General features: G+C 41.5%; 1 protein-coding gene across 2 annotated transcripts; it reads right to left on the reverse strand.

Annotated features, from left to right (window-relative positions):
• Positions 1-1,011: 1,011 nt before the first annotated feature.
• Positions 1,012-23,587, reverse strand: RNF145 (ring finger protein 145). 2 transcript variants are annotated; one of them, XM_075210161.1, is made up of 12 exons: positions 23,346-23,587; positions 16,055-16,270; positions 13,214-13,322; positions 12,155-12,246; positions 11,250-11,485; positions 9,337-9,512; positions 6,850-6,990; positions 6,296-6,478; positions 6,070-6,217; positions 4,170-4,526; positions 3,631-3,669; positions 1,012-2,747 (listed from the first exon to the last, which is right to left on the reverse strand). In XM_075210161.1, the coding sequence occupies exons 2-12, from the start codon at positions 16,236-16,238 to the stop codon at positions 2,280-2,282; spliced, it is 2,133 nt and encodes a 710-aa protein (XP_075066262.1). In that variant the 5' UTR covers positions 16,239-16,270; positions 23,346-23,587; the 3' UTR covers positions 1,012-2,279. The 2 variants fall into 2 exon arrangements, with proteins under 2 accessions (XP_075066262.1, XP_075066263.1); XM_075210162.1 differs by lacking the exon at positions 3,631-3,669 and having other exon boundaries at positions 23,346-23,586.

Genomic DNA, 23,587 nt, shown 5'->3' on the forward strand with positions numbered 1-23,587 from the left:
CCAGTGACTGCACTGGAAATAGTCTATGTAGATGTGGATTCAAACACTGGCCCATGATCAGCGAGTCCCTAGTTGGTCTTTTCACCAACCTCTATGATAGACTCCAAGCAAGAGGAATCTATTGCGAGGAATTGCTCCACTATATGTTACTTTTGTCAGGGTCAAACTAATCATTGTGCTTACTGGCTCTCTAGATAAAGATTCAAATTTAAAAAGGGATTTATCCACCTTGAAATGAATGCATTTATTGGTTTATACACCGCTTCCCGCAAATTTTACTAAACACTTTGCTTTTTTCATTCTAGCTTCCTGCTGTACTTCTCCATCAGCCGGCAGAACCATTTATTTATGGTGCTCTGGGGTGTGAAACAAAATTGTTCTCTATACCCACCCACCCCCCCTGGGGCAACCTGTTCACCTACTCTTACAAGCGATATCAGCTAAACCTAACCATAACTCAAATCACTTGTTAAAAGTTGCAGATGGTCAAATACATTGCAATAAATGAAAGCTTATTTGAACCCACAGGTGATTAAGTATAATCCCTATTAATACTGTAAAACCCCCCCCCCCACATACACACGAAAACGTCACATATCTTTGGTTAGCACTTCTGACTCACAGCACTGGGGTCATGAGTTCATTTCCAGACTATGGCCTTATCTGTGTGGAGTTTGTATGTTCTCCCTGTGTTTGCGTGGGTTTCCTCCGGGTGCTCCGGTTACCTCCCACACTCCAAAAACACTGTTAGGTTAATTGGCTGATATCAAAATTGACCCTAGTCTCTCCCTCTCTGTCTGTATGTGTGTCTATATTAGGGAACTTAGACTGAAAGCCCCAATGGGACAGGGACTGTTGTGAGTGAGATCTCTGTACAGCGCTGCGGAATTAGTGGCGCTATATAAATAACTGATGATGATATCTTATAAAGTAGTTTTGACAATAAATCTGTCCTCTAAACACAACCATCATAGGTGAGTGCACTACCGAATAAAACCACAAGAGGCCATGAATGTTTAAATATAATTTATTAAGACATTCAGCCATGTCTGTCAGTCTACATCCAAATGTACCACTAAAAAAAGAGCAAATTAAACTGTTATCTAAAATAAAAAGTCACATTTTACATCAGAAAGATCGAACTCAACCCTTTTTTTTTCCTTTTTCAGCCAATGTGTCCTAGTATAAATTAATGGTTTTTCTTTATTTTTTATTTATTTTATATCAAAAATTCACATAAAAAAATTGTTTTTTCTTCTTCCACCTAAAGCCATGATCAATGTAAAAATTTAAACACGACATTCTGGTCAGGGCAAAATATGAAAAGAAACCAAAAACAAAATTATATATATTTATATATATATATATCTCAAAGTGCTAGCGCTACCGATAGCCTCGTTATGGCATTTGCTGAATTTGATCATACACAAGAGTTATGTACTCATTTCCAAAAAGTGCAAATATTGCCATGGTTTAACACTGTATTATTTTTTCTTTTTTTTTATCATTTTTTTTATATTTTATTTTATTACAAGACTTCAGTAATGTGATTCGTCCGCCCCGTCTGTGCTATGAAGCTCATCCCACAAAATGTGGTCACCTGAGCTCCAAAAATACTTCATATAAGGGCGGAATAGCACTGCAATGCAATACTATTGGAAGAGAACAAAAAAAAAAAAAAAAGAAAATTATCTGCAGGGTTCATCATTGGTTCAGAATCCAGCGATGTCCCCACCCCTTTAATTTCTCCGATTGTGTATACTTCGAGTGCGAGTAAGTGAGCATGCAAGCGTGCAGCATCCTCTTCAGGGAATCACACCGGCGGAGTCAACTCCCCCCCATGCTTCAGTTCATCCTGTAAAAACAAAACGTGATCTGCGCCTTCCGTGTAGATGGTGATGGCCTTGAACCCTCCTAAACTTGAAACGATCATTTGACAAAATTCTCAGAACATTATTCAGCAAGAAGGGAGAAATAATCAATGAAAAACAAAGAAACAGACTCAAAACACACTTTTTCCCACCGAGAAGCACCAACCAGCATAAGCAGTAATCTATCAGTCGGCAGTGGCTGGTTAGAAAGAATCGTTTGGCTAGCTTTAATTATCTTCTTTTTGCACTGAAGCACGAGAGAGAGAGAGAAAAAAAAAATGTCCACATGGGAAAATTTTGCATACGCTTTGATGAGTCAGAGCTAGCCGTCTTCTGGAGTGGCAGAATGCTGCATGTGGTAAGGATGGGGTTTGGCTTTGAAATGACAATTCCCAGCGAGCAAAGAGATCAGAATCCTGCGCAGACTTCACTCGCTTGGGAAAAACAATTCTCTTTAAAGTCCTCGGCTCGCACTGCGTCCGAGACGTTTGCTGCTCTCCTAAGCCCCTCACTGCTGTCCAGTCCTTCATTGTCTTTATGCGGACTATCCTCTGTCTGCTCTGGTTCCCTCTCCGGAGATTCGGGGGAGTTAGCGTCTTTTACCTGCTCCGCTTCTAAAGTGCTCGGTTGGCGCTGGTTTCCTGCAGGAGTTCCCGCTTCCTGCCCTCTGGAGACATCTACCGGTTGTGGGTTGGGCGTATTAACTTCGGGGACGGGGGGGTTTGGAGCGATGCCAGGCTCGGTCCCGGCCTGCTGAGACAGAGACTTTAGCTGGCAATGACATAAGGGGCAGGTCTCCTGCACATAGAGCCACTTTTTAAGGCATCCAGCATGGAAAAAATGGCTGCAGGGAGTGATAACAGCTGAATTCATGTCCTGCAAAGACAGAAAATTACAATTTAAAAAAAGAAATTCAAGTTGTGAAGATATTCCCTCATTGATAAAGTGGTCTCTTAATTTTCATGTCTCTAAAAACGTTATAAACTTTACTAATTTGATCTGTACCAAACCCTGAAAAAAGTTAAATCTGCTAAAAAAATTAAAAAAAAATCTCATACTGTATAATACGATCTATTACTATAACTCTTAATACTTGAAATTTGGCTTGCACATGAAATTGCCTGTTCAAAACTAAGACACACACTTCAGCTGTCATTTTTTTCAGATACATTGTTAACATCTGAATCTTCTTAAACACCTGTAAATATAGCATGGATTTTGCCAAAATCTAAAGATTGATCATGAAGTGCGTAAAACCCAGCAGATATTAAAAGACTGACACTGCTTAGTACCCGGTCTAACGTAGGATCGGTCATCACATGGACGGGAGGAGGGCGACGTGTACGGCTGTGGTCATGTTCCATAAAGCTACAGAAATCTCGTGTGTGGATTCTCTCTTGTCGGTGTGAGCAGGTTGTAAATAAATCAGACAGCAAGGAACTGCTGGAAGCTAATGTTTGGATGACTAATAAAATATATTGCAGATATAGATGTTCAGCAAATACTGATGGGAAAAGGTAACTTCCCTTTAATTTTAGCTTCTCCTATTGTATTTCTTATGACTTAACCTGCAATTCTTTTTACAGAAACTCCACACCTACATCTCAAATTACAGGTATCGGTAGACCAGCACCATAGACCTACTTCCACCAGACAAAGATGCTGGAAGATTTCAGGCACTGGGGGGAGAAGGGGCCCAGTGTGAACAGAGACTCAGGGCATTGGGGCTTATGCAGAGGTGTCGGGGCAGCGCTCTTACCTCTGTGGTATACGGATGTTGTTGGTTGTCTAAGACAACCTGTAAGAAATGTGAAATAGGCATTTGTACCTGTAACTTGGTGTTAGGTGAGGTTACTAGTAAGATTGTCAGCTTATGAGGAATTCTACAGCAAATACATAAATATATATTTATATAGAATATAAAATAATAATAAAATAAATAAAAAGACGGCTTTATACAATCCTTCCTCTGGGATCAGAGACAACGCTGCAACCAACTCAGAGAGCAAATCAGATTCATCGTAAAACTGCAGTTTAGGAAATTTAAGCCAACGTCTGATTGGCTGCTACAACACCTCTAGAACTAGGCTATTAAACACTCCCATGGTTATTCCCTATGGAGAATTGTATTATTCAGGTCTTGAGAGCTGAAATGCCTCAATATAGTTAATTTTATGAATGCACCATAGTATATGCAACAAATGTTTTCCTGTAAAGAGAAACATGATTTTACTGCACACTGAGGGGTAAATAACGTCTGCCCATTAGATATGTTCTAGAACAGAACGATGGGCCCACCTGGTAGCATATAGAACAGATGTCGTTGTGTTGCTCCAGTTGCTCTTTGGTGGCGACGGGTAAGGATTTGATCTTATTGACAGCGTCCCTGCGCAGAAGAAAGCTCTTCCATCCGAGCTGTGCCCGCAGCCAGACATTGTAGTACGAGTGGATGAAGATGATCATGGATCCCATCACGGTCCACTCCCCAAACACCGTCTCAGAGACGCCGTACGCCACCACACACAACGCCACCAGGAACTCCAGCAGGCGATAGGTGCCATTCACGTAATAAATAACATCGTCCATGTTCTCAACCGGCTCCTTGCGAATCTCCTCGATCATGAATAGAACGTAGATGAAGAGAGTGCCAAGCACCTGAGGGGAAAGCGAGGAACGTTAGAACTGGACAAGAGTGCACGGTGCAGGTCATCTGGTCTTCCGGGTTCTGGAAGAAACACGGAAACTTACACATGGAGAACTGGAGAGAAATAAAACAAGACGACTAGGGGGTATATTTACTAAACTGCGGGTTTGAAAAAGTGGAGATGTTGCCTATAGCAGATTCTAGTTATCATTTATTTAGTACATTGTTCAAAATGACAGCTAGAATTTGATTGGTTGCTATGAAAAAAGTGGAAATGTTGCCTATACTTTTACGCCTATGGTAATGTACGCCTACATTACCATTTTTGATTATTTACAACACTGTTCAGCTCTGCTCCGAAGAGCAGAGCTTCACAGCGCATGTGTGTAGGGACATGATCCGTCCCTGTCACACACCGCTCTCTCTGTAACTGTACAGTGTAGGAATGTTTGTGCGCACGCCAAAGCTTTTCAGTCGGCGCATGCGCGCTGGAGTGAGAAGAGGACCCCCGTGGGTCACAATCTTTTTGGGAAGAGAAGAGGCAGTGGTAAGTAAGTTTTGCTTTTCACAGAAAGAGCAGTTTTTCGGAACTGCTGTTCCTGTGAAGGTTTTTTAATAAATATGAAAGATAGTTCAATCCTTATCTATGCAATGAGGATTGAAAACTATCTTTTTTATTATGCGATCATCCTTAAATATGCCCCTTAGAGAGGGTTACAGAAAAGGACTTCTTAATAGTAACATTCAATCTACTACCCGACCATCCTGTCACGGTATATGGGAACTTTTATATAGATGTTACCAGAGGACTTTACGCACTGGATCAACTTGCATTTCTGTATTTTTAACCCTTTGAAGTTTCAGCAAATGGAAAGATTTTCTGTGTATCTAAATTATTTTTACAACAATACTGTATTAAGTAACATTGTATCCATTTAGGTCATTTAAATTTTTGCCAAAATGACATCCTTGGTAGCTTTATGACTTGTTACACTTTGTACTGCCATTAATGAAGTCACTGCTGGTAAGGATTACAGTACATTCATGTTTAAAAGCTAATGGATAGGTAATGGAGAGGTGTACAGAAATTAATTCTTAATCATGTCTAAGTATTAATTAGATGGCAGACCTGTCCTAAATATGTTAATGACCCAAGTTTTGAGTTCAAATCTAGTTATCAAAGGGCACGGTGCTGTCTACACATACCAGAGAGACGTTACGTGGGCTGAACCACTGATGTAGTGAGGTCTCTGAGAGCACAGGTACCCATCCTAACCATACCACTGTGAGCAGGCTATAGGGGACCTATACACACCCCTGATCTGCACAGAGATGGAGGTTTCAGTTGTAATCTCTGAACAGAGGAACCTAAATGAGCTTTATTGGAGAAATGCTGCATATGGAACCTCAGCAACACCTATAGGCAATATAACATTACTGCTGCAATAGCAGAAAAGATCTGATCATCCAATGTACAACGCCAGCAGCCACAGGGTAGGCTGCTCTACACCACACAAGCACCGAGCAGCGGTATAGATAGACAATCTCCTGTACCTGCAGAGACGTGAGGATACTGCTGGATATGATAATCAGGAGCCAGAAATCCATGTGGAAGAACTGACAGATCATATAGGCCATGTAGGAAGGGAAAACCAGGAGGAACAAGCACAGGCTGACAGCACGGAAATGCTTCCACAGACTCCTGCAGAATAGATATAAATATATAACGATTCTGTGCTTTGGAAGTCTCCAGGCACCAGGCTGTCCCAACGCTACTCACTTGTCTCGTGACGCGCCCAGGGCAAGGACGATGGGATCGGCTATCTCCAGCATGGACTGCAGGATGGAAGCCACCACTATAAACAGGATAATGCTGAGGAGGAAAGCTCGATGGACCACCTGCAGCTCGATGAGTCCTGTCTGCACAGCCAGGATCAGCAGTGTCACCCCTTCAGTCATACCCCTGGGGAGAAAAGCTGCCAGTCACAAACCATTCACAGAACATGGTGCTCACACTACAGAAACAAAACCTGTTCTTGTATAATCCCCGCTTACAAAACACGTACAACCGGGCAACGATAGGACACATTGTGTCCGTCTGTCAAACGATTAGATATAGACCCGGTCATACAGCCAAGGAGCTGAATGTCTACGAAGCAGGTGATTGGCTGATGTATGTAATTTGTTTTGTCATTACTAAAAATCCTGCTAAGTATCAGACTGCCAATGGCAAGGTCATAGCAAACTGCTCAACCAGATTCATTCCCAACTAAATGGCAGAGAGACTAACGCACAAAGCTTTTAGGTAGAAGAAAATAAAAAGAGGGTACTCACCTGTTCATAGCGGGGTCATTCATGAACGCTCGATACCCTTGAAGATAAAACTTGCAGAGGGTCAGCACTCCAAGAGCCACAAAGGAAACCGTAAAGACCAAACCCAGGAGAGAGTAAGGTGTACTACAGCACTCTGCGATGCTGAAAAGCCAAGACATATACAAAAGTAAGTAACAGCAATATTTATTCGTAAATTTACAAATCGGAACAAACAAGTGATGAAATAAGAAAAGGTATTAACAGAGTTGAGGGCCTGACAACCTTCCCCCTCAACACCAAATGAAGAAAATCAGTGCTATAGATCTCTGACCAATGTGGCTTAATAAAGAGACAATATTTGAAAAGAGCGTCATGATTATAATAGTTATTGAATAAAAGTCACATAAAAGTGCTACTGAAAAGCACAAATAACATCCAAATAATGAAATGAGCTACTATTCCTTAAAATCATGTTTGCACGATGCAAATCTCCGTCCATACAGACCTCCAGCATCACAGGTTTAACCTGCTCCACTTTTCATCTGGGTTCATATTTTGGCATCTGACAACGTGTTAAGTGCTTGCACATCTGCTCTGCGATTTATTTATTTTTCTGGCCATTTACAGTAAATGGGTCACGTAGCGCACGGAGGCCATAGCAACCTGTACTGTTTACTGTCAAGGCGCAGGACCACACCAGACTGTGAAGGATTTATCACAGGAGCTGTCTGATGAGGAGTCTTAAGATAAGGTTCTGTGAATCCCAATGATGCAATAAATTGTGTTTGGACGCCTCTGACAGGGCAAGATTTTCAAGAAAATATGAAATCATTTAGAAAGGGATCAATCATCGAGAAATCCAGAAAAACAAGAAGAAGATGATGTCGGGTAAAGAGTCCCTCCATCATGGTTTGCACATGTAGCGCACAATCCCATAAACATTTCAAACGCAGAAACAAATGGGCCATTTAAATGCATAGGGCTTCACAGCATTGTTTCCGCACATCAATAGAGATTCAGTTGCTCTCTGATGAGTGACCGAAGCAGGGACTCCCTTCACTGTCAGCCAATCAGATCGCGGCAATCATGTCAAATAGCTTGTGATTGGCCGAGTGGCTAAATAAAGCTGCTGTGGGGCTCCTTGTGAGCAGTGGATCACAATGAGAAGCCTTGTTGTGGATTACACTTGTAGGTGAGGACTGAAATGGATTACAAATAAGGTGAACAAGGGTATTTTGTGGGGATAAGCTGATATAACAAATGTGTATTTTATGGACATATTTGCAATACTTTAGTATTGAGTTTAGTACAGAGTGGGGGTTTAGATGTAACACGCACTTAACGAATGGACCATTACAATGAATGGGAAAACCAAATGTATGTGAACTTATCAGTCGCATATCAAGTGCTTAGCAGATGCATGTAAAAGCATAAAGCGTCTATAGGCTTTTTCACATGCAAATTGCAATAGCCGTTTCTGATGCAAACGCAATACCAGTGAGTAAGGGGGCAGTGGAGGAGTGACACTTATTCGCAAGGTAATTCTGATTACAACAGGTTAAAAATGAAAGGAGTCTCCTTCTAGGAAATGAACACTAAGATTTTATTATGGCCACATAAAAGTAATCTATTATTTAACAACAATGCACTCAAAGGGCAAAAATTATTTTATTTTTTTCTTCTTGTGTTTGCTCTGTTTAATACATGCTGTTGAGTACCCATGTGGCATGTTATATTACAATTTAGCCACTAGAGGGCACCATTCTATTGCCGGCGTATATTTATTTTTATCTGTGTACCAAACAATATGCCAATACCGAATCTTACTAGTAAACACAAACATGTAAAGAAAACATGCTACCCATACGATTTACTCACCATTTAGAGTTACAAAACAAACTGAAAGTGAACTGTACTTCTAAACCGTTAAAAATTTACCTTAAATGTTAGTTTCTATTCAAGTGTTAAATAACCGTCTGAACTCTCAGTTCCTCATCAACTCACAAAAACAAGTTCTGTACGTTCATTTCAAGACTATCTCTGGAATGTGATAAGGTTTCCAAGCCAATGAATATTGAACTCTCACTTTGACCAAATAACATTCCAGCCCAGTATTTGAGGTCTGAGGCTGACAGGTCGCTGGTGTTATCTGCTTTGCATCAGCCGCACCTCAGCAACTGATATATATACCAAGCAGGTTGTCAGCGATGGGTGATGGATATAAGGAGATCACGAGCAGCCTCGCTAGTATCCTGGGTGAGGCTCCCCCGACAGATTTCCCTGCCAGGTGTTGTGAATGGAGGAAGAACAGCTGCATCCAGAGAAGACCATAAACATTAGAATGTTGCCGACACCAAGATAAAAAGACCGGCGTCACGGTGGATCTCAACCTGTCCCGCTCACTTTATGTACAGCTGTCCTGCGCTGCCTACACTTTGGACATTTCATAAAATTGTGGAATTAAAAGGTTCCCAGTGTTTACTCTGCGTAGTAATGAAGTGACTATACCTTGTAAGAAAGAGAAAGAGGAGCCTCTCGCGGGAGGTGGGCTGGTCTCGGGTGCTGAAGTACGTGTAGATTTGAAGTGCAAACAGGACCAGCCAGAACACCATGAACAGCACGGGGACCACGAGCTGGTTCCAGAGAGACATTCCTAGTGCCAGGAGACCATAGACTTCCACCACCTGTAGTGGAACAAACACCATGGGTCACCCAGTGTAGCACAGCAACCCCCCGTAATACAACCAGGGAAGACGTGTCAAATTCCCGACCCAAACGCATATTTTTTGCGGCCCCGCATTACTATGGGAGGACAAGTGTAATGCGGCCCGCGTTTTATTTTATTCAGTTAAAATGACTTAAAAATTCACTGAATACAACAGAACAGTTTGTGTGCGAGTTCAGTCAATCTTCCCCTTCCCCGTCCGTGTCACGTGTGCGCCTCGATCCCGCTTGTCTCCCTCCACCCACGCTGTATGCTGTCACACGCAGCCAGAACAGCATGCTTTTGTAATTCAAGCAAACTGCTTGGTACTTGGCAATCTGCGACTTTGTGCTCAGAACATTGTCATTATTCGTTTGCAAGTTGGTGTCTAAGTACATTTATAGGACAGTTTGTCGATTGTTTATGAAATGTATTACCCATTTGTGCGTACAATGGTTATTTATTTCTTTTTACATTTTCTAGCGGCCCACGCAAATTCTTAAGACTTTGATTATTTGCCCCAATAGGTGTTTTGAGTTTTTACAAGCCTGAACCAGAGGTAGCATTTTATTGCTCCTATTTTGACTGATAGTAATGAAGGGAGTGTCAGACCAGTGGCGGATCCAGGGGTGTAGGGGTGACCGCTTGCTGCCGACAGCTGCACACTGTGCAGGTCTGTTCAGCAGTGACAGAGTGCTGCCCGGCTGCTCTGATTGTGTTTTAAACACAATCAGAGCAGCCGGGCAGCAGACTGTCACTGCCCAGCGGACCTGCACATACTGTGCGGCCAACAGCCGTAGAAATCAGAAAGGGGGCGGGGCCTAAATCGCCCCGGGTAGGACAAATGTCTAGATCCACCCCTGTGTCAGACTAACATTATATGAAACTTTTGTAATAGTTAAGCACTAGATTTGAACTTCATGCATTAGTATGTGACAATGTTGGGAGTGATGAAACAGTGCAGACACTTACTTACATACAGGCTCAAAAAATATTTTATGATAATGTTTTTTTTTTTTTTTTGTTTTTTTTTTTTAAAGGGCTTAAAAAAATAATAATAAACAAAATATCTGACATTTGCTTTTTCAAGTGAAACTATTAGGGTTGAAAACTCTGTGCACAACACTGCTATTAGCGTTGGGTTCACATATATAGATGCAGAAATAACTGTGCACCCACATTAACCTCTTATGTTATGAACGAGGTGCTGCAGCACGTGAACATTTCCTGTCCTCCTCGTGTGGTTATTTAAATAGTGTTTCACCCACAATGCTTCCTTTTTAGAAGACTCTTTAAAAACAAAACAAAAAAACAAACAAACGCATTGAACTAGACTGTATAGGAGACACTGCCTGTGCGAGTCCCCTGCCGGGACCATAATAACCAGCTGGCACAATAACTGGATCCTGGCCGATTTGTTGCGCTCAGGTCACAATGCACAGAGTGGGACCCTGTTCATAATGTTGTCTTCCCTACTCTATGCTTCATAGCGTGATAAATATGTGGGACCAAAAGACTCGTGTGGCCACTGAAATAGGTCATGTAGCCCACCAATGGTTTTATACATAAACAGTGGGTGCCCAATTGTCAATACAGAAAGCTACTGCTCAGTCTGACAGTGTTTATTAAACAACTGCTAAGTTACAGATCTGCAACATTTGCAGTCAGACTATGGGACAGATAATAGACAATTTCCTGTAGGACATACAAGTTTTACCTGAACGAGCTCCCTGTATGCAGACTTGGCGAGATTAAAGGGCACCAGCAGGTTGGATGCCAGAAAGTACAGCACTTCCAGTCCAGTGAAAATCATGGCAAACTTGTTAATGACGACAATGGTCTCGATAGGAACGAGGCAGAGACGAGCCAGCAGAGGGAGCATGTGAGCTGAAAAAAGCCAGATCTGCTTTGTCTTCATCACACAGGAGCACAGAGTGCAAACGACCAGCTGGCCTGCAACACAACGTCACAATGACCACCAGATTGACCATGGAAAAGCGTTAACATGATTCAACAACAAAGTGGTCCTGCGGTTTACACTGTGGAAAAAGCTATTTTGTGGCCTGAACTAATATTCACGACGGGGTAACCTGTTGATTCACTAGGAACCAGAGACACTGCTTTCTTGTGAATATTACTTCATTGCACACAATGGCTGCCTGCAGTGTGTAGCCCTCGTCATGCCACTCGTGTTGCAGGAGAAATAAGATCATATTAATACTGTCAATTAAGAACACCAAAAAAACCAAGTAAAATCTGTATAAACGCAGTAGTATACATTACTAAGTAGGATGATTAGAGGGAACTTCGCAAAGTTGGGCAAAATGCAACCATTTCAGTATTTGCATTTGTTACACCAGTGTATAGATCGGATATATACACAATATTACAGTCACACTACCCCCACATATTCATAATAATGACATTTACAGATGAATAGGATCAATAAACTGATCTTCAATAAGCAGAACGATCTCTGGTGTATGAGCCTTAGCTCTTTATTCCTTTCAAATCCTTCAAATCTTCTAATTAATATGTATTCTGTTAGAAGTTTTTTTTCCATTTAAAACAACTAATGTTTTTTTATTTTTGGGTGTCTGTAAGCAGCTGGACATCACTCACCTACTAGCGCTGTGATAAATCTGTTCATAGACAACGGCTCCAGATGCATAGGCCCCTCATAACCAGACTCCAGCTCACTGCGAACGTAATCCCTGACACACAGAAGGGGACATTCTGTTATATGCCTACTAGTTATATGCAAATTGGTTTACATTACATTTGTTTACTTGCAACATTGAGGAATTAAATCAAAACCATGTTCATCATTAAAGTGTTACCAGCCACTTAAGGCAGTCTATGCAGAGACATGCTAACCCTCATTGTTATACTAATTAATGATCTGCATCTGCAAATTTCCTATTTACTCCGTTAGAATCCAGGACTCTGATAGAGCCCGTGTGATGGGGGAGAAAGGAGAAGCCAGCACGAGGAAGCGGGACTGGAATTATCACTCATCGCAGGTGCTCCTTCAACTTCCCTTTCATATGTTTTACCCTGTAGTGGCCAGCGATAATAATCATCATTACCTGCAAGGACATACTTAAATGTACAGAGCTCCATAGGAACACGTCACCAAGCCCATACTATGTATTCCAGCTGCTGCCGACATATTATGCTGACAGCAAGAATTCACAATCAGGAAGCCAATAAAGCAGTTCATTTAATGTACTTGGCCGTGTCTGTCAGTGTTCCTGACCAATACGTACTGTAGGACTACACAAAATAATGTAGAATGCAGAATACAAATCTAGGAGCAGTCAGGGCTTTTTTAATACGAAAACTTTAAACATTGATAAATGTTAGGTGCCAGCAGAGTTATTTTAGGCGCACTGACCACCTAGCTCCTGGGGTTTGTCCAGCTGTCACATGCCATGTTATATGAACACTTGGGAGCATGTGAAGAGATTACCAGGAAGGACTAAAGCATGTGCAGCCTCTCAGACACAGCAGGAGATACAGGGCTTGTGGGTCAGTGAACATGGTGAAACACCAGGATGTTACGGTGATGTATGATACAGGTGGATCACTGAGCCACAAGGCCAGGAACATTCTCTGACCCCGTTCATTTACCAGCCAGTTCTCTATGTAACCTGTACAGGTCAGAGAGCTGGTCCTCACCTGGAAATCTGGTGTCCGGTATAGAGCAGCAGAGCAGTTACAAGGTAGAGGTACAGCTGAGCGAGGTGCTGTCGAGGTAACGTCAGAAGTACAACACTCAGGATATATCCTGCAGGGAGACAGAGCAGTGTGTAAGCACAGTGTGACGGGTACATGGAGGTCAGCTAGAAGTCTGTGCCGTCTGCAGACCATGAGAACGGATGCTGATCCACTCATCATATATACAAAAATAATCAGAAACTTTACTGTTGTGTAATGGCGAGACAAAGTTACACCAAAGTCAGTGTTACCCACAAGATAGAGTCCAATAAATAGTTCTCCTAAATCCAATGAGACCTTAATGTCAGCTGAACCTTCCTGAAGAGAACAGCGGTCAATGCCACACAGTACAATATGTGGCGGTATTACAGATGAGGGATGGATGACTGGAGACACAACAAGAAAGACACAATAGATTAAATGCAAAGAGAACCTGATAATAAAATCATAAAACGTATGGACATACAGGGACACTGATCCATTGCTTCCAGCTATCAAACATCAGTACCAGGGAGAGGCGAGGGGACGGCCAAATCTGCTAACAAGTACATGCATTTTATATTATCTTCTTGCATCTGAAGTATTGTGGCTTACTCCTAGTGTCTATCCCGCATCTGTAATAGTGATTGGAGTCTTAAAAAGAATCAGAATTCGATAGCTTGCAGGGAACAGACTAGAATTACTTACCCTGTATTATCACTTTGTAGATAATCCAATCTTTAAATGTATCCTTTGCAAAGCTCTACAACCCATCTCTATAGAAGATACTGCACAGAGGTCTAGGTGGCCTGTTCTGGGGCCACACACGGGGCAATAGCCAGCATTACTTCCTGGTATATATGTATATATTACGGACACATCTAGCTTTTCAAAAAAACGGTCATTACAAACGTAATGAACTTTAAAACACAATAGATTGAATCAATTATCAAAAATCCGATTTCTGTAGCCTAAATTTGTATATTTGAATGTCTGCTGACCAGCATTTGTAGATGCATACAGACACATGCAAATGTCAAAGTAAAATTTACAGATGATCTCAGCAATACATGAGGCAAAAATACGTCAAAAGGAGAAATACAAGATGAACAGGAAACGCATTGCAAGAAAGGGATATCGAGGGTGTGCAAATGAACAAGTTGTTTGGTGCAAAAAAAAAAAAAAAAACAGATTTAGCAGTCTCACTAGTGGATATTTGGATTTTTAACAATAGTTTGTGCTCCATTCCCTGTATGTTTAAAAGTCATAAAGGAGATTAACGTAGGGAATTCATGATCCCTATTACAAACAGATGACTAATCATGAACACTGCATGCTCTATTTTTCTGGCTCTCGTGGTCCATCCATGACTATGAATAATCTGCTTTACATAGGCATCACTGACCTTATTACTACTGCTCAGACACAATGGGTAGAGCAATACTAAAATGTATAATGAATCATCACACCGTATTATTAAATATGCCTTTCATATGTAACCAAAGGTTGCACAAGTATTTATCAGTCATCTATTCAACCAGAAAACAGTTAGGGAGTCAGACCATGGCAAACCTCACAGACTTGTGGGTGCACAAAGCTAACCGCAGACTTAAATCCAACAGTCACATAGAAAGTGACTTGTAAACAATTACAGTATAATATTTAAACACGTGTCCTTTCCTAACAAGTAACATTGCCAGGGACACTTAAGTAACTCGATAGCCTGGAATAACTGTTTGGCATTTAGTGTGGAAAAAAGTCTTTTCAGGGCAGGAAAGTTGACATAAGCATTTTTGTAAGTACATCCAAGTGTGTGGTAGGCGCCATTGGTACATAGACTTTTGTTTCAGTTAAAGGGGATGTGAGGGGGGGGGGGGGGGGGGGGGAGGCATAATTTCTTCACATTCCAAGAAGGGTTTGATGTTAAACAAAGTATGTGTTGCAGGAGCGATTAGGATTCAACTGTTAATCACACACGAATTGATCCCTCCAATACAAACAATCATTCTGATTGGATTTGCGTAGACAGAATGGAAATGACGTCATACACAAACTGAGACTTCAAGGCCCGCGTCCCTACAACTTCACTAGGAAATGGGCGGGATCCGGGAAAAATACCTGCTCTTCCAGGAGAGTAGGCAAGCAGGATAAAAGGGTCTTACTAAATTTGGGATGTGTTATTTGGAGCATACCTCAAAAGTCACTTTCTTGTAAATTGCAATATCAATACTAAAATGTAAGGAAACTGCAGGTGCAATCACATACACTCAACTTCACGCCAATGGAGGCTGAAATGTGGTTGCTTTCTACAACACGCCTCTACTTATAGGTTGACTACACATCACTCTGATGGCAAATAGCACAATTGATATTCCCGCACAGCGCAGTATTGCCCCTGTTGAGATTAAGCACGACAGCTCTGCAGCATTTTCAATATCATTTATACTTTGAGTTCAAGTTCACTTTTTTGCTTTGTAGCCTATAGTGAATTAAACGCAGAAGAAAAGATTACCCAGTACGAGCTGTAAGAAGTTTCAGCCTGCACTAAAGGGCCGCCCACACCACAAATGGCCGATACGCATATGCTATTTAGATAGCAAGAGTACACTGTTGTCTTATGGGAGTAACCACAACCCATGCAATCACATTCCCTAGAATAGCCAAGTACATATATTCAGAATTGAAAAACCTTGTTCCCTAATGACGTAATGAAAGGGAGTAACCTGGTAAATTTTTAGATCCATGAAAATGTTTAGCCAAGAGGGAAGGGTTCTTGTACAGGCCACAAAGACAAGAAGCATGGTTTTAGCAGGAATGACGTACCAACATAATGCATGTTGAGTGCCAGGTACTTGTACTGGAAGAGGGGGTTGTTGTTGAGGTTACTTCTTTGGATCTGCTGGAAGAAGGAGCTGACATCCCACCGGTACAAGACATCGAGCAGCATGATGCTGGGTACGCGTAGGGCCACATTTAACATGGCTTCCAGTTTCTCCTTCGCTCCCATGCTGCTTCCCCTTGGAACAAGATAAAGTTGATCTGTATAAACAAAGAGTAAAGGCTCAGTTCATTATCACATGAGCATCTGGTACATAACATGATCAGGGAGTTGTCACCACGCAACAGTTTAAGCTGGGATAAAAAGTTTGCCCTCCTCACTCTGCCAGACAAACTCCATATTTACCATAGCACCAAATACTAAAGGAACCAGCAAAGTCTGTACCGCAAAGAACAAGCCAGACACACATGTATATTAAAAAAAACCATTACCATTCAATGTCAGAATTTAAAAAGAGAAAGTAAAGCCAGCATTTGACAGTATAACAAAGGCTGTGCATTACTGAGAAGAGTCATATACATGTAATAGCTGAAGGGATTATTATTACTAGGCTCTGTCATGCTTTCTATTGAGAGATGCATAGTGTAGACTAGTTGATTCACATACCAGTGTAGAACCAGTGATGTCACAGCCAGCAGTGGATTATAACAGAGGCGAGAGTAGCTGTCACATAGGACCCAGAGCAATAAGGGGATGGCTCTGGCACCATCCACCCCCACCTGTCTAATTTCTTTGTTTGTTATATACCAGGCCTGGCCTGCCCAGGATTAGAGTGCTGTGGTGTCTAGTGGATGAGGGGGTCAGAGTTCTGCACTTCACAGTAGAAGTTCCCACACCTGCTCCATGATGTGGGCGGTCTGTGCAGAGAACTGGTGACATCATCACCGAGAGACACAACGGTGCTCTGCACAGACCTCCTGCCCACGTGGAGCAGCAGCGGTGGAATAGCTGTGACGACAAGAACCCTCCTCCACTGTACACCGCAGCAGGCAGGGAGCATTTGGGGCATAACATGATCCAGGGCCACAAGAAAGATATGTGGGACAAGACCACACAAGTCTCTAAACGTGAATTACGCAGTGTGCCATATACCTGCTGTACATGGCCCACTGAATAACGCAAGTCTGATCCAATAGTGGGACGAGGTCCCATGGAGCGTGTACTGCCCAGGCACTTAGACTTTCTTAAATCACAACTGGCCCCAGAAAAACAATCACAGATCTTGACCTGTATGAGACAGGACACTGCCCTATGGAGTGGTTGTAGACTGTCTGCACTGGAACGGGGAAATAATACTTTAGCAGCGGTAAATGTCAGGTTAACACTGAACAATGTATTTTATTCTGCATGGCTCATATTAAAAAGCTAATTTTGGGCTATAGCTGTTCTTTAAGATGTTAGATGGCAGTCATCAATATTTTCTTCAAGAGATCTACATAGGAAGTTTGGTATGTCTGATAGAATCTTTTTACGTCAAATATCTGCATATATTTATGTTAAAAGTAACTATCAGTGAACACATTTCTACAAATGAATGTAATCCATATGGCTGGCTTTACAAACAGGCCACAAACAAGAGTCATTACAAGAAAATAACTTATGGTTTTTTATTTTTTTTAATATATGTAGCTTGTTCAAAACATATTTCATGATAAGTGATCAATGACAGGTTGGTCGTAACCTAATATGGAAGGGAGCCCTATCCTAATTCAAAGTAAACATTGAATGCAATAATTTCGCAATAACAGAAAGTCTGCCCCTCCAGCAATACGGGCTCACACAGTTCATAGTAAACTAACAGGGGAGGCAATGGGACCATTTATCTCCATGCAAACACACCTCCACCATTCACCTACTGTCACACAGCAATATTCACCACGCCTGGAGCCGTGTGCACGTTTTAAGTTAAACTTTAGCTAGAAATAATGATACATCCATAAAAAAAAATACAGCCTATTCTTATCTTCTCTTAGCACAAATCTCATTCAAAAACCAACAATATTGGACTTCGGAGTCAAAGTCTTGCATTGCTACCAAGAACAATGCAGCCCAGTCTCTTGGACAGTGTTTCAGTGAATCAACCTTATCACATGCAGACACAGCACAGTGGAAAGTTCAAGGAAATCTCTAATCAAGATTATAAGCTACTCCTGGACACAACAGACAGACGGAAGTCTCTCTTTATAAGTACAGGACAGAGATCATCTCAGACAAAGAACATTTATTCGCTGGGCTTCAAGGGCAATTATAGCAACTACGTGACATTAACCTATAAGCCTGTCCATGCACTAAATATACCTGAAATAACTAAAGTATTTATACTTCATAACATCAGTCACTCTGCGCTGTGCAGCTCCTTGTAGAATATTACAATGATAGAGTGAGGTGCTTGTCAGTCTGAAACAGCAGAGTGTGAATGACAGGCTAGCATACTTGCATTGTGGAAATACAGTTTTAATAGTATTAAAATAGTATATGGGCCAGTGATGTCCCAAGAGCTTACAGACTGAAATGTAAAAATATTACCTGTATTCAACCAATAAGGACAGTCACTTAAAGACATGTGGTTTTGGTGGTCTAATGGATTAGGAAGCCAATTCTCTTCTGCGCATCACTAACTCAGAGACTGTGAAAGGTCAGAATAACGCTGAATATATTTTATCTCTTTGTACATGAAAGTTTCATTTTGAAGCTTAATGATCCTATAAAGGGCATGTTAGATTGAAAAAATTGTATTTGCGTTAGTTTACTAAGAACTGCAAAAGTGGGGAAGTTTTCTAAATTGAGGAGGAAAATCTGCATTGTCAAATACTGTACTGACAGGCCAAAGGCTGACAGAAGCATGCTGGGAATTGTAGTTTTAAAAGAGCTGGAAAGCTACAGGATTCTAAACCATACCACACACTAATTTGAACCACCATCAGACTCAAACAGGTATTAAACTGAACCTTGATGCATGAAATATTATTCCATATGTTCTATTATTCTGCTACAATACGTATTGCTGAATGTTACAAAAGGTTCAGCACATTGTATTTTATTAAATCACCTTAAAATGCTTTACAATATAGATTCTGGAATCCCATTTATACATAATTTGTGTAAAAACTGATCCAAAAGGAAAGATCCACAATTCACTCCATAAAAGAAAACCTCAGAACTAAAACACAAGCTGCCTGCTCAGCGATTACGTAATAGTAAAGTTTACTTAATCCAAACACTAGAAGGGCAGCAAGCCAAGAGTCGCAATGAAAAGTAAGCGCTATAAAATAAACGTTTAATGAACATCAATCATTGCGAGCATTTAATATGGGGACACATGCCTACGCAATCATAATCAACAATACTACGGCTATTGTATGAGCATTAAGGAGACCTCGGCCCTACTCTGCCAGCCAGGAATCTTTTTCATTGTGGGACCTGGCTCAATGCCATTTTAAAGACAGATTAATTAATGCTAAGTGTATTTATGTACTCCATGAGTGCATTAGTTTATTTTTCTCTCCAAGCAAATAGCATTATATATATATATTTATATACACACACACACACACACACACACAAACCAATGATATAGCCTAGACACAAGTGACAACTCCCCCCCTTCCCCCCCATCACAGATACACTATAGACTTTAGCTTGTTTTTAACGGGAGATATTCAATGTAGGCTAGGTCTAAGTCAGAGTTAGGACTTGTATACAAAGGCGTTAAATGCACCAGGTATTAAACTGAACCTCGGTGCATGAAATATTTATTCCATATGTTCTATTATTCTGCTACAATACGTATTGCTGAATGTTACAAAAGGTTCAGCACATTGTATTTTATTAAATCACCTTAGAAGGCTTTACAATATAGATTCTGGAATCCCATTTATACATGATTTGTGTAAAAGCTGATCCAAAAGAAAAGATCCACAATTCTGAATTTTAAATGCATCAACAAAACCTAGTAAAATCGTTTCGATGCCTGGACTCTTAAATATAATGTGAGCAAATGGACCTGTAGACACACACACTTTCTGACAACTGTTTGCTTTGCTTGAAGCCTTCATGAACAGTAACGCTCGTTACAATATAATAGAGTTCAATAGGAGCACTTATAAAGCACATAATACACTACGCTGCATGGAGAGCCTTAATCAATGATTTAAATGAAAGGACAGCCCTATGAACAACAATGCATGCTGCAGCAGCACTTATTTTTATTCCTTTACTTCGTTCCAATTTTCCATTCGTTACTATGAAGCAGAGCTTTAGCTATTAAAATGCCTGTTTCTATGTCTGGAATTTAGTTTCTAGAGCTCCAATATATAGTAAAAAAAAATGGAAACTCAGAATTAGCATTTATTCTGCAATGGCTACTTTCAAGTCTCCTGCAGCAGTGCTCCAACAATTAAATGTCCAGCTTAAATGCAGGCTCTTAATCACTCATGTGATGTTAACCTAAGGAACAGCGCCAGTTTTAGAAAGATCATCATTACAGATCCCAGGTAAGGCAGAGTTTCCAAACCTGTTTTAAATGACTATCACTTTAGTTTGTATAAACAAGTGTCTCATATATAAGAGTTTCAAACCAAGTTATTTAATTATTATTATTTTTTGAGTTCTACCATTATAACTGTTCTTCCAACTTGTACTGATCTTACCCCTTATTTCCTCTAAAACACAAAGACGGTTGGTAAATACTATATTGCTGATCATATTTAGAGACTAAAGTTTACTGGATACTATACAGCTATACTCACACTTTCTGCCATGCAGGCAAGGTATCACCAGTGAGCATGTGCAATCCTATTCAATACCCGTTACTCAAATAAACATTAACTAGGAAACACTATTCTCAGGGTGTGTGTGTGGGGGGGGGGGCAACAACACTGCAGCAGCTTTTAGGTTAATACATAAGAATGTTTGTCAACCCTACAGTTAGTCTCCTGTTTCCGATAATTCTCATAAAATTTGGGATCTCGCAAAATATAAAAAGAATATCCACCCACCTAAAATAACAAAACTCAAATGTACCCGAATATGGGATCATTGGTACTAAAATATCTCTTCTCATCGCAATTCCTCCAGAGGCGGAATCTCAGAGCTAACTTGGTATTTATGGCTGGGTATATAGCACATGCGGTTTTGACAGTTTTCTCTAGGACATTTGTCTTCCAACATATTGTGGGCACCAGGGGGTCAACTTCACCCCCCTCCTCCCACCATCACAATCTATTATGTACCTTCTCAACATGCAGGCCTCCCTGTCCATGGTAAAATTTAATGCATATAAGCAACTTTGCTTTGATGTTTTTATTGTCCTCCTTTGGGTTTCATCTATGTACAAGCTGCACTACATATGTTTCTGTTTGCTATGTTTGAAAACTTAAAGGGGAATTCCTTTTAAGGGAAGGGCTTATTTGTGCAACAAATGGCATACGTCTTATTCTTAAGCCAAATGTACACTGTACATTTCTGCGGAATAAGTCACACAATGCTGGCTCAGAATGAAGATAAAGAAACAACATGGTCCTACCATGGTAACTTATTGCAAAGAGGTGAACAGACCATGCTAGACATCATAAATTAAGTATAAATATGTCAGCATCGTGTATATTATATATATCTCAGTAATGCACAGCCTCATAGTGAATAAAGTAAAAATAGTGGTTTTACTTGCTCTTCACAGTCAATAAAAAAATTATACCTAAAATAAAAAATTGATAACCTGTACAAGCCTTTTACCTCATTACTGAAAATTGTCAGAACACTAAGAAATTTAATTTATTTTAAAGTCAGGACAAATTTTGTTTAAAAACGCGCACATGAAGGAGATATGGAATGGCAACAAGTAGCAGTAGAAATTTAAACCAAATTATTTGATTAACTATAATTTCTTTATAATTCCCTGTAATTACCAAACATGCCTTTTTTCCACTGAGGATACTGTCACATCAATGAGACATAAAACCACTCATCTCTTTTTTTCAAGATGTATGAATCCACATTTTAAAAGACTAAATCCGGAAATAGATGTTCCTTTAAGTAAAAGAACACCCCGTTATATATGTGATAATTAAAAGCATTATTGTGGTAAGTTGCAGGTGGAAGGATTCCCAGCCTTTTATGGCTTAAAGCGTAAAGCATCAAAAACAAAGTGCAATTTGTTATCTTGCCATATAGTGGATTGTACCATATCGGACCAAATTATACTTTAACCACTTCTCAAGAGGCTAGACGTTACGAAAATAATTATCTAATGTCTTGTCAAGTTGTTACTAATTAACAAAGGAGATGAAAAAGAGGTTCTAGCTGCACTCACCATGTCTATTATACCAGTCAGAAGACTCTGGTCATTTTAGTACCAATTTTAACAGCCACTTACCACCCAAACCCCTCACTTTGCCTCGAAAGACTGGCACAATTCTATAGGTCATATGACAGAAAGGGGGCAAGGGGGGGAAAGGGGAGGGCACCCTTCCATAGGACAGAAAGGGGCAAGGGGGGGAAGGGGAGGGCACCCTTCCATAGGACAGAAAGGGGCAAGGGGGGGCACCCTTCCATAGGACAGAAAGGGGCAAGGGGGACAGCACAGTGGCTTGGCACTTCTGCCTCACAGCACTGGGGTCATGAGTTTGATTCCTGACCATGGCCTTATCTGTGTGGAGTTTGCATGTTCTCCCCGTGTTCGCATGGGTTTCCTCCGGGTCCTTCGCTTTCCTCCCACACTCCAAAAACATACTGGTAGGTTAATTAGCTGCTATTAGATTGCTCTTAGTCCCTCTCACTCTGTATGTGTGTCTGTTAGGGGATTTAGACTGTAAACTCCAATGGGGCAGGGACCCACCCTTCCATATGACAGAAAGGGGCAGGGGGGGCACCCTTCCATATGACAGAAAGGGGCAAGGGGGGCACCCTTTCATATGACAGAAAGGGGCAAGGGGGGCACCCTTTCATATGACAGAAAGGGGCAAGGGGGGCACCCTTTCATATGACAGAAAGGGGCAAGGGGGGCACCCTTTCATATGACAGAAAGGGGTAAGGGGGGCACCCTTCCATATGACGGAAAGGGGCAGGTAAGGCTATCACACAAGATAACACTTCCTGTGCCCCTCCTCCCCTGGCAGGGATATGCAGCCAGAGATCCCGGGGCACACTACCCACCCACAGAATACCTGATGCTCTCAGCAGTGTAGGCCGCAGACGCCTGTAGCAGTGACACATAACCCTGATGAGTGCGGTGCCAGTCACCCCCAGCCCGTCTCCCTCCCCGGCGGCAGCCTCTACCTGTCTGCGGCTCTCACTGTGTCCCAGGATCCATACCAGGGCCTCGGGCCCACTCTCCTGTCACTGCCGAGCCACAGCCCTCTCTGACGGCTTCTCGGCACCCGCACACCAGGCTCCGGTGCTCCGGTGAGGACCCTCTCCGAGCACCTCTCTCTCTCACGGATTTCCGGCCCACACAGACCTACCGGCCGTTCACATACACACAACCCGCCCACAATAACAAACAGCGACTCCACTGCGCA

Source organism: Mixophyes fleayi, chromosome 4, assembly GCF_038048845.1.
Source record: "Mixophyes fleayi isolate aMixFle1 chromosome 4, aMixFle1.hap1, whole genome shotgun sequence".
In the NCBI taxonomy this organism is placed as follows: Eukaryota; Metazoa; Chordata; class Amphibia; order Anura; family Limnodynastidae; genus Mixophyes; species Mixophyes fleayi.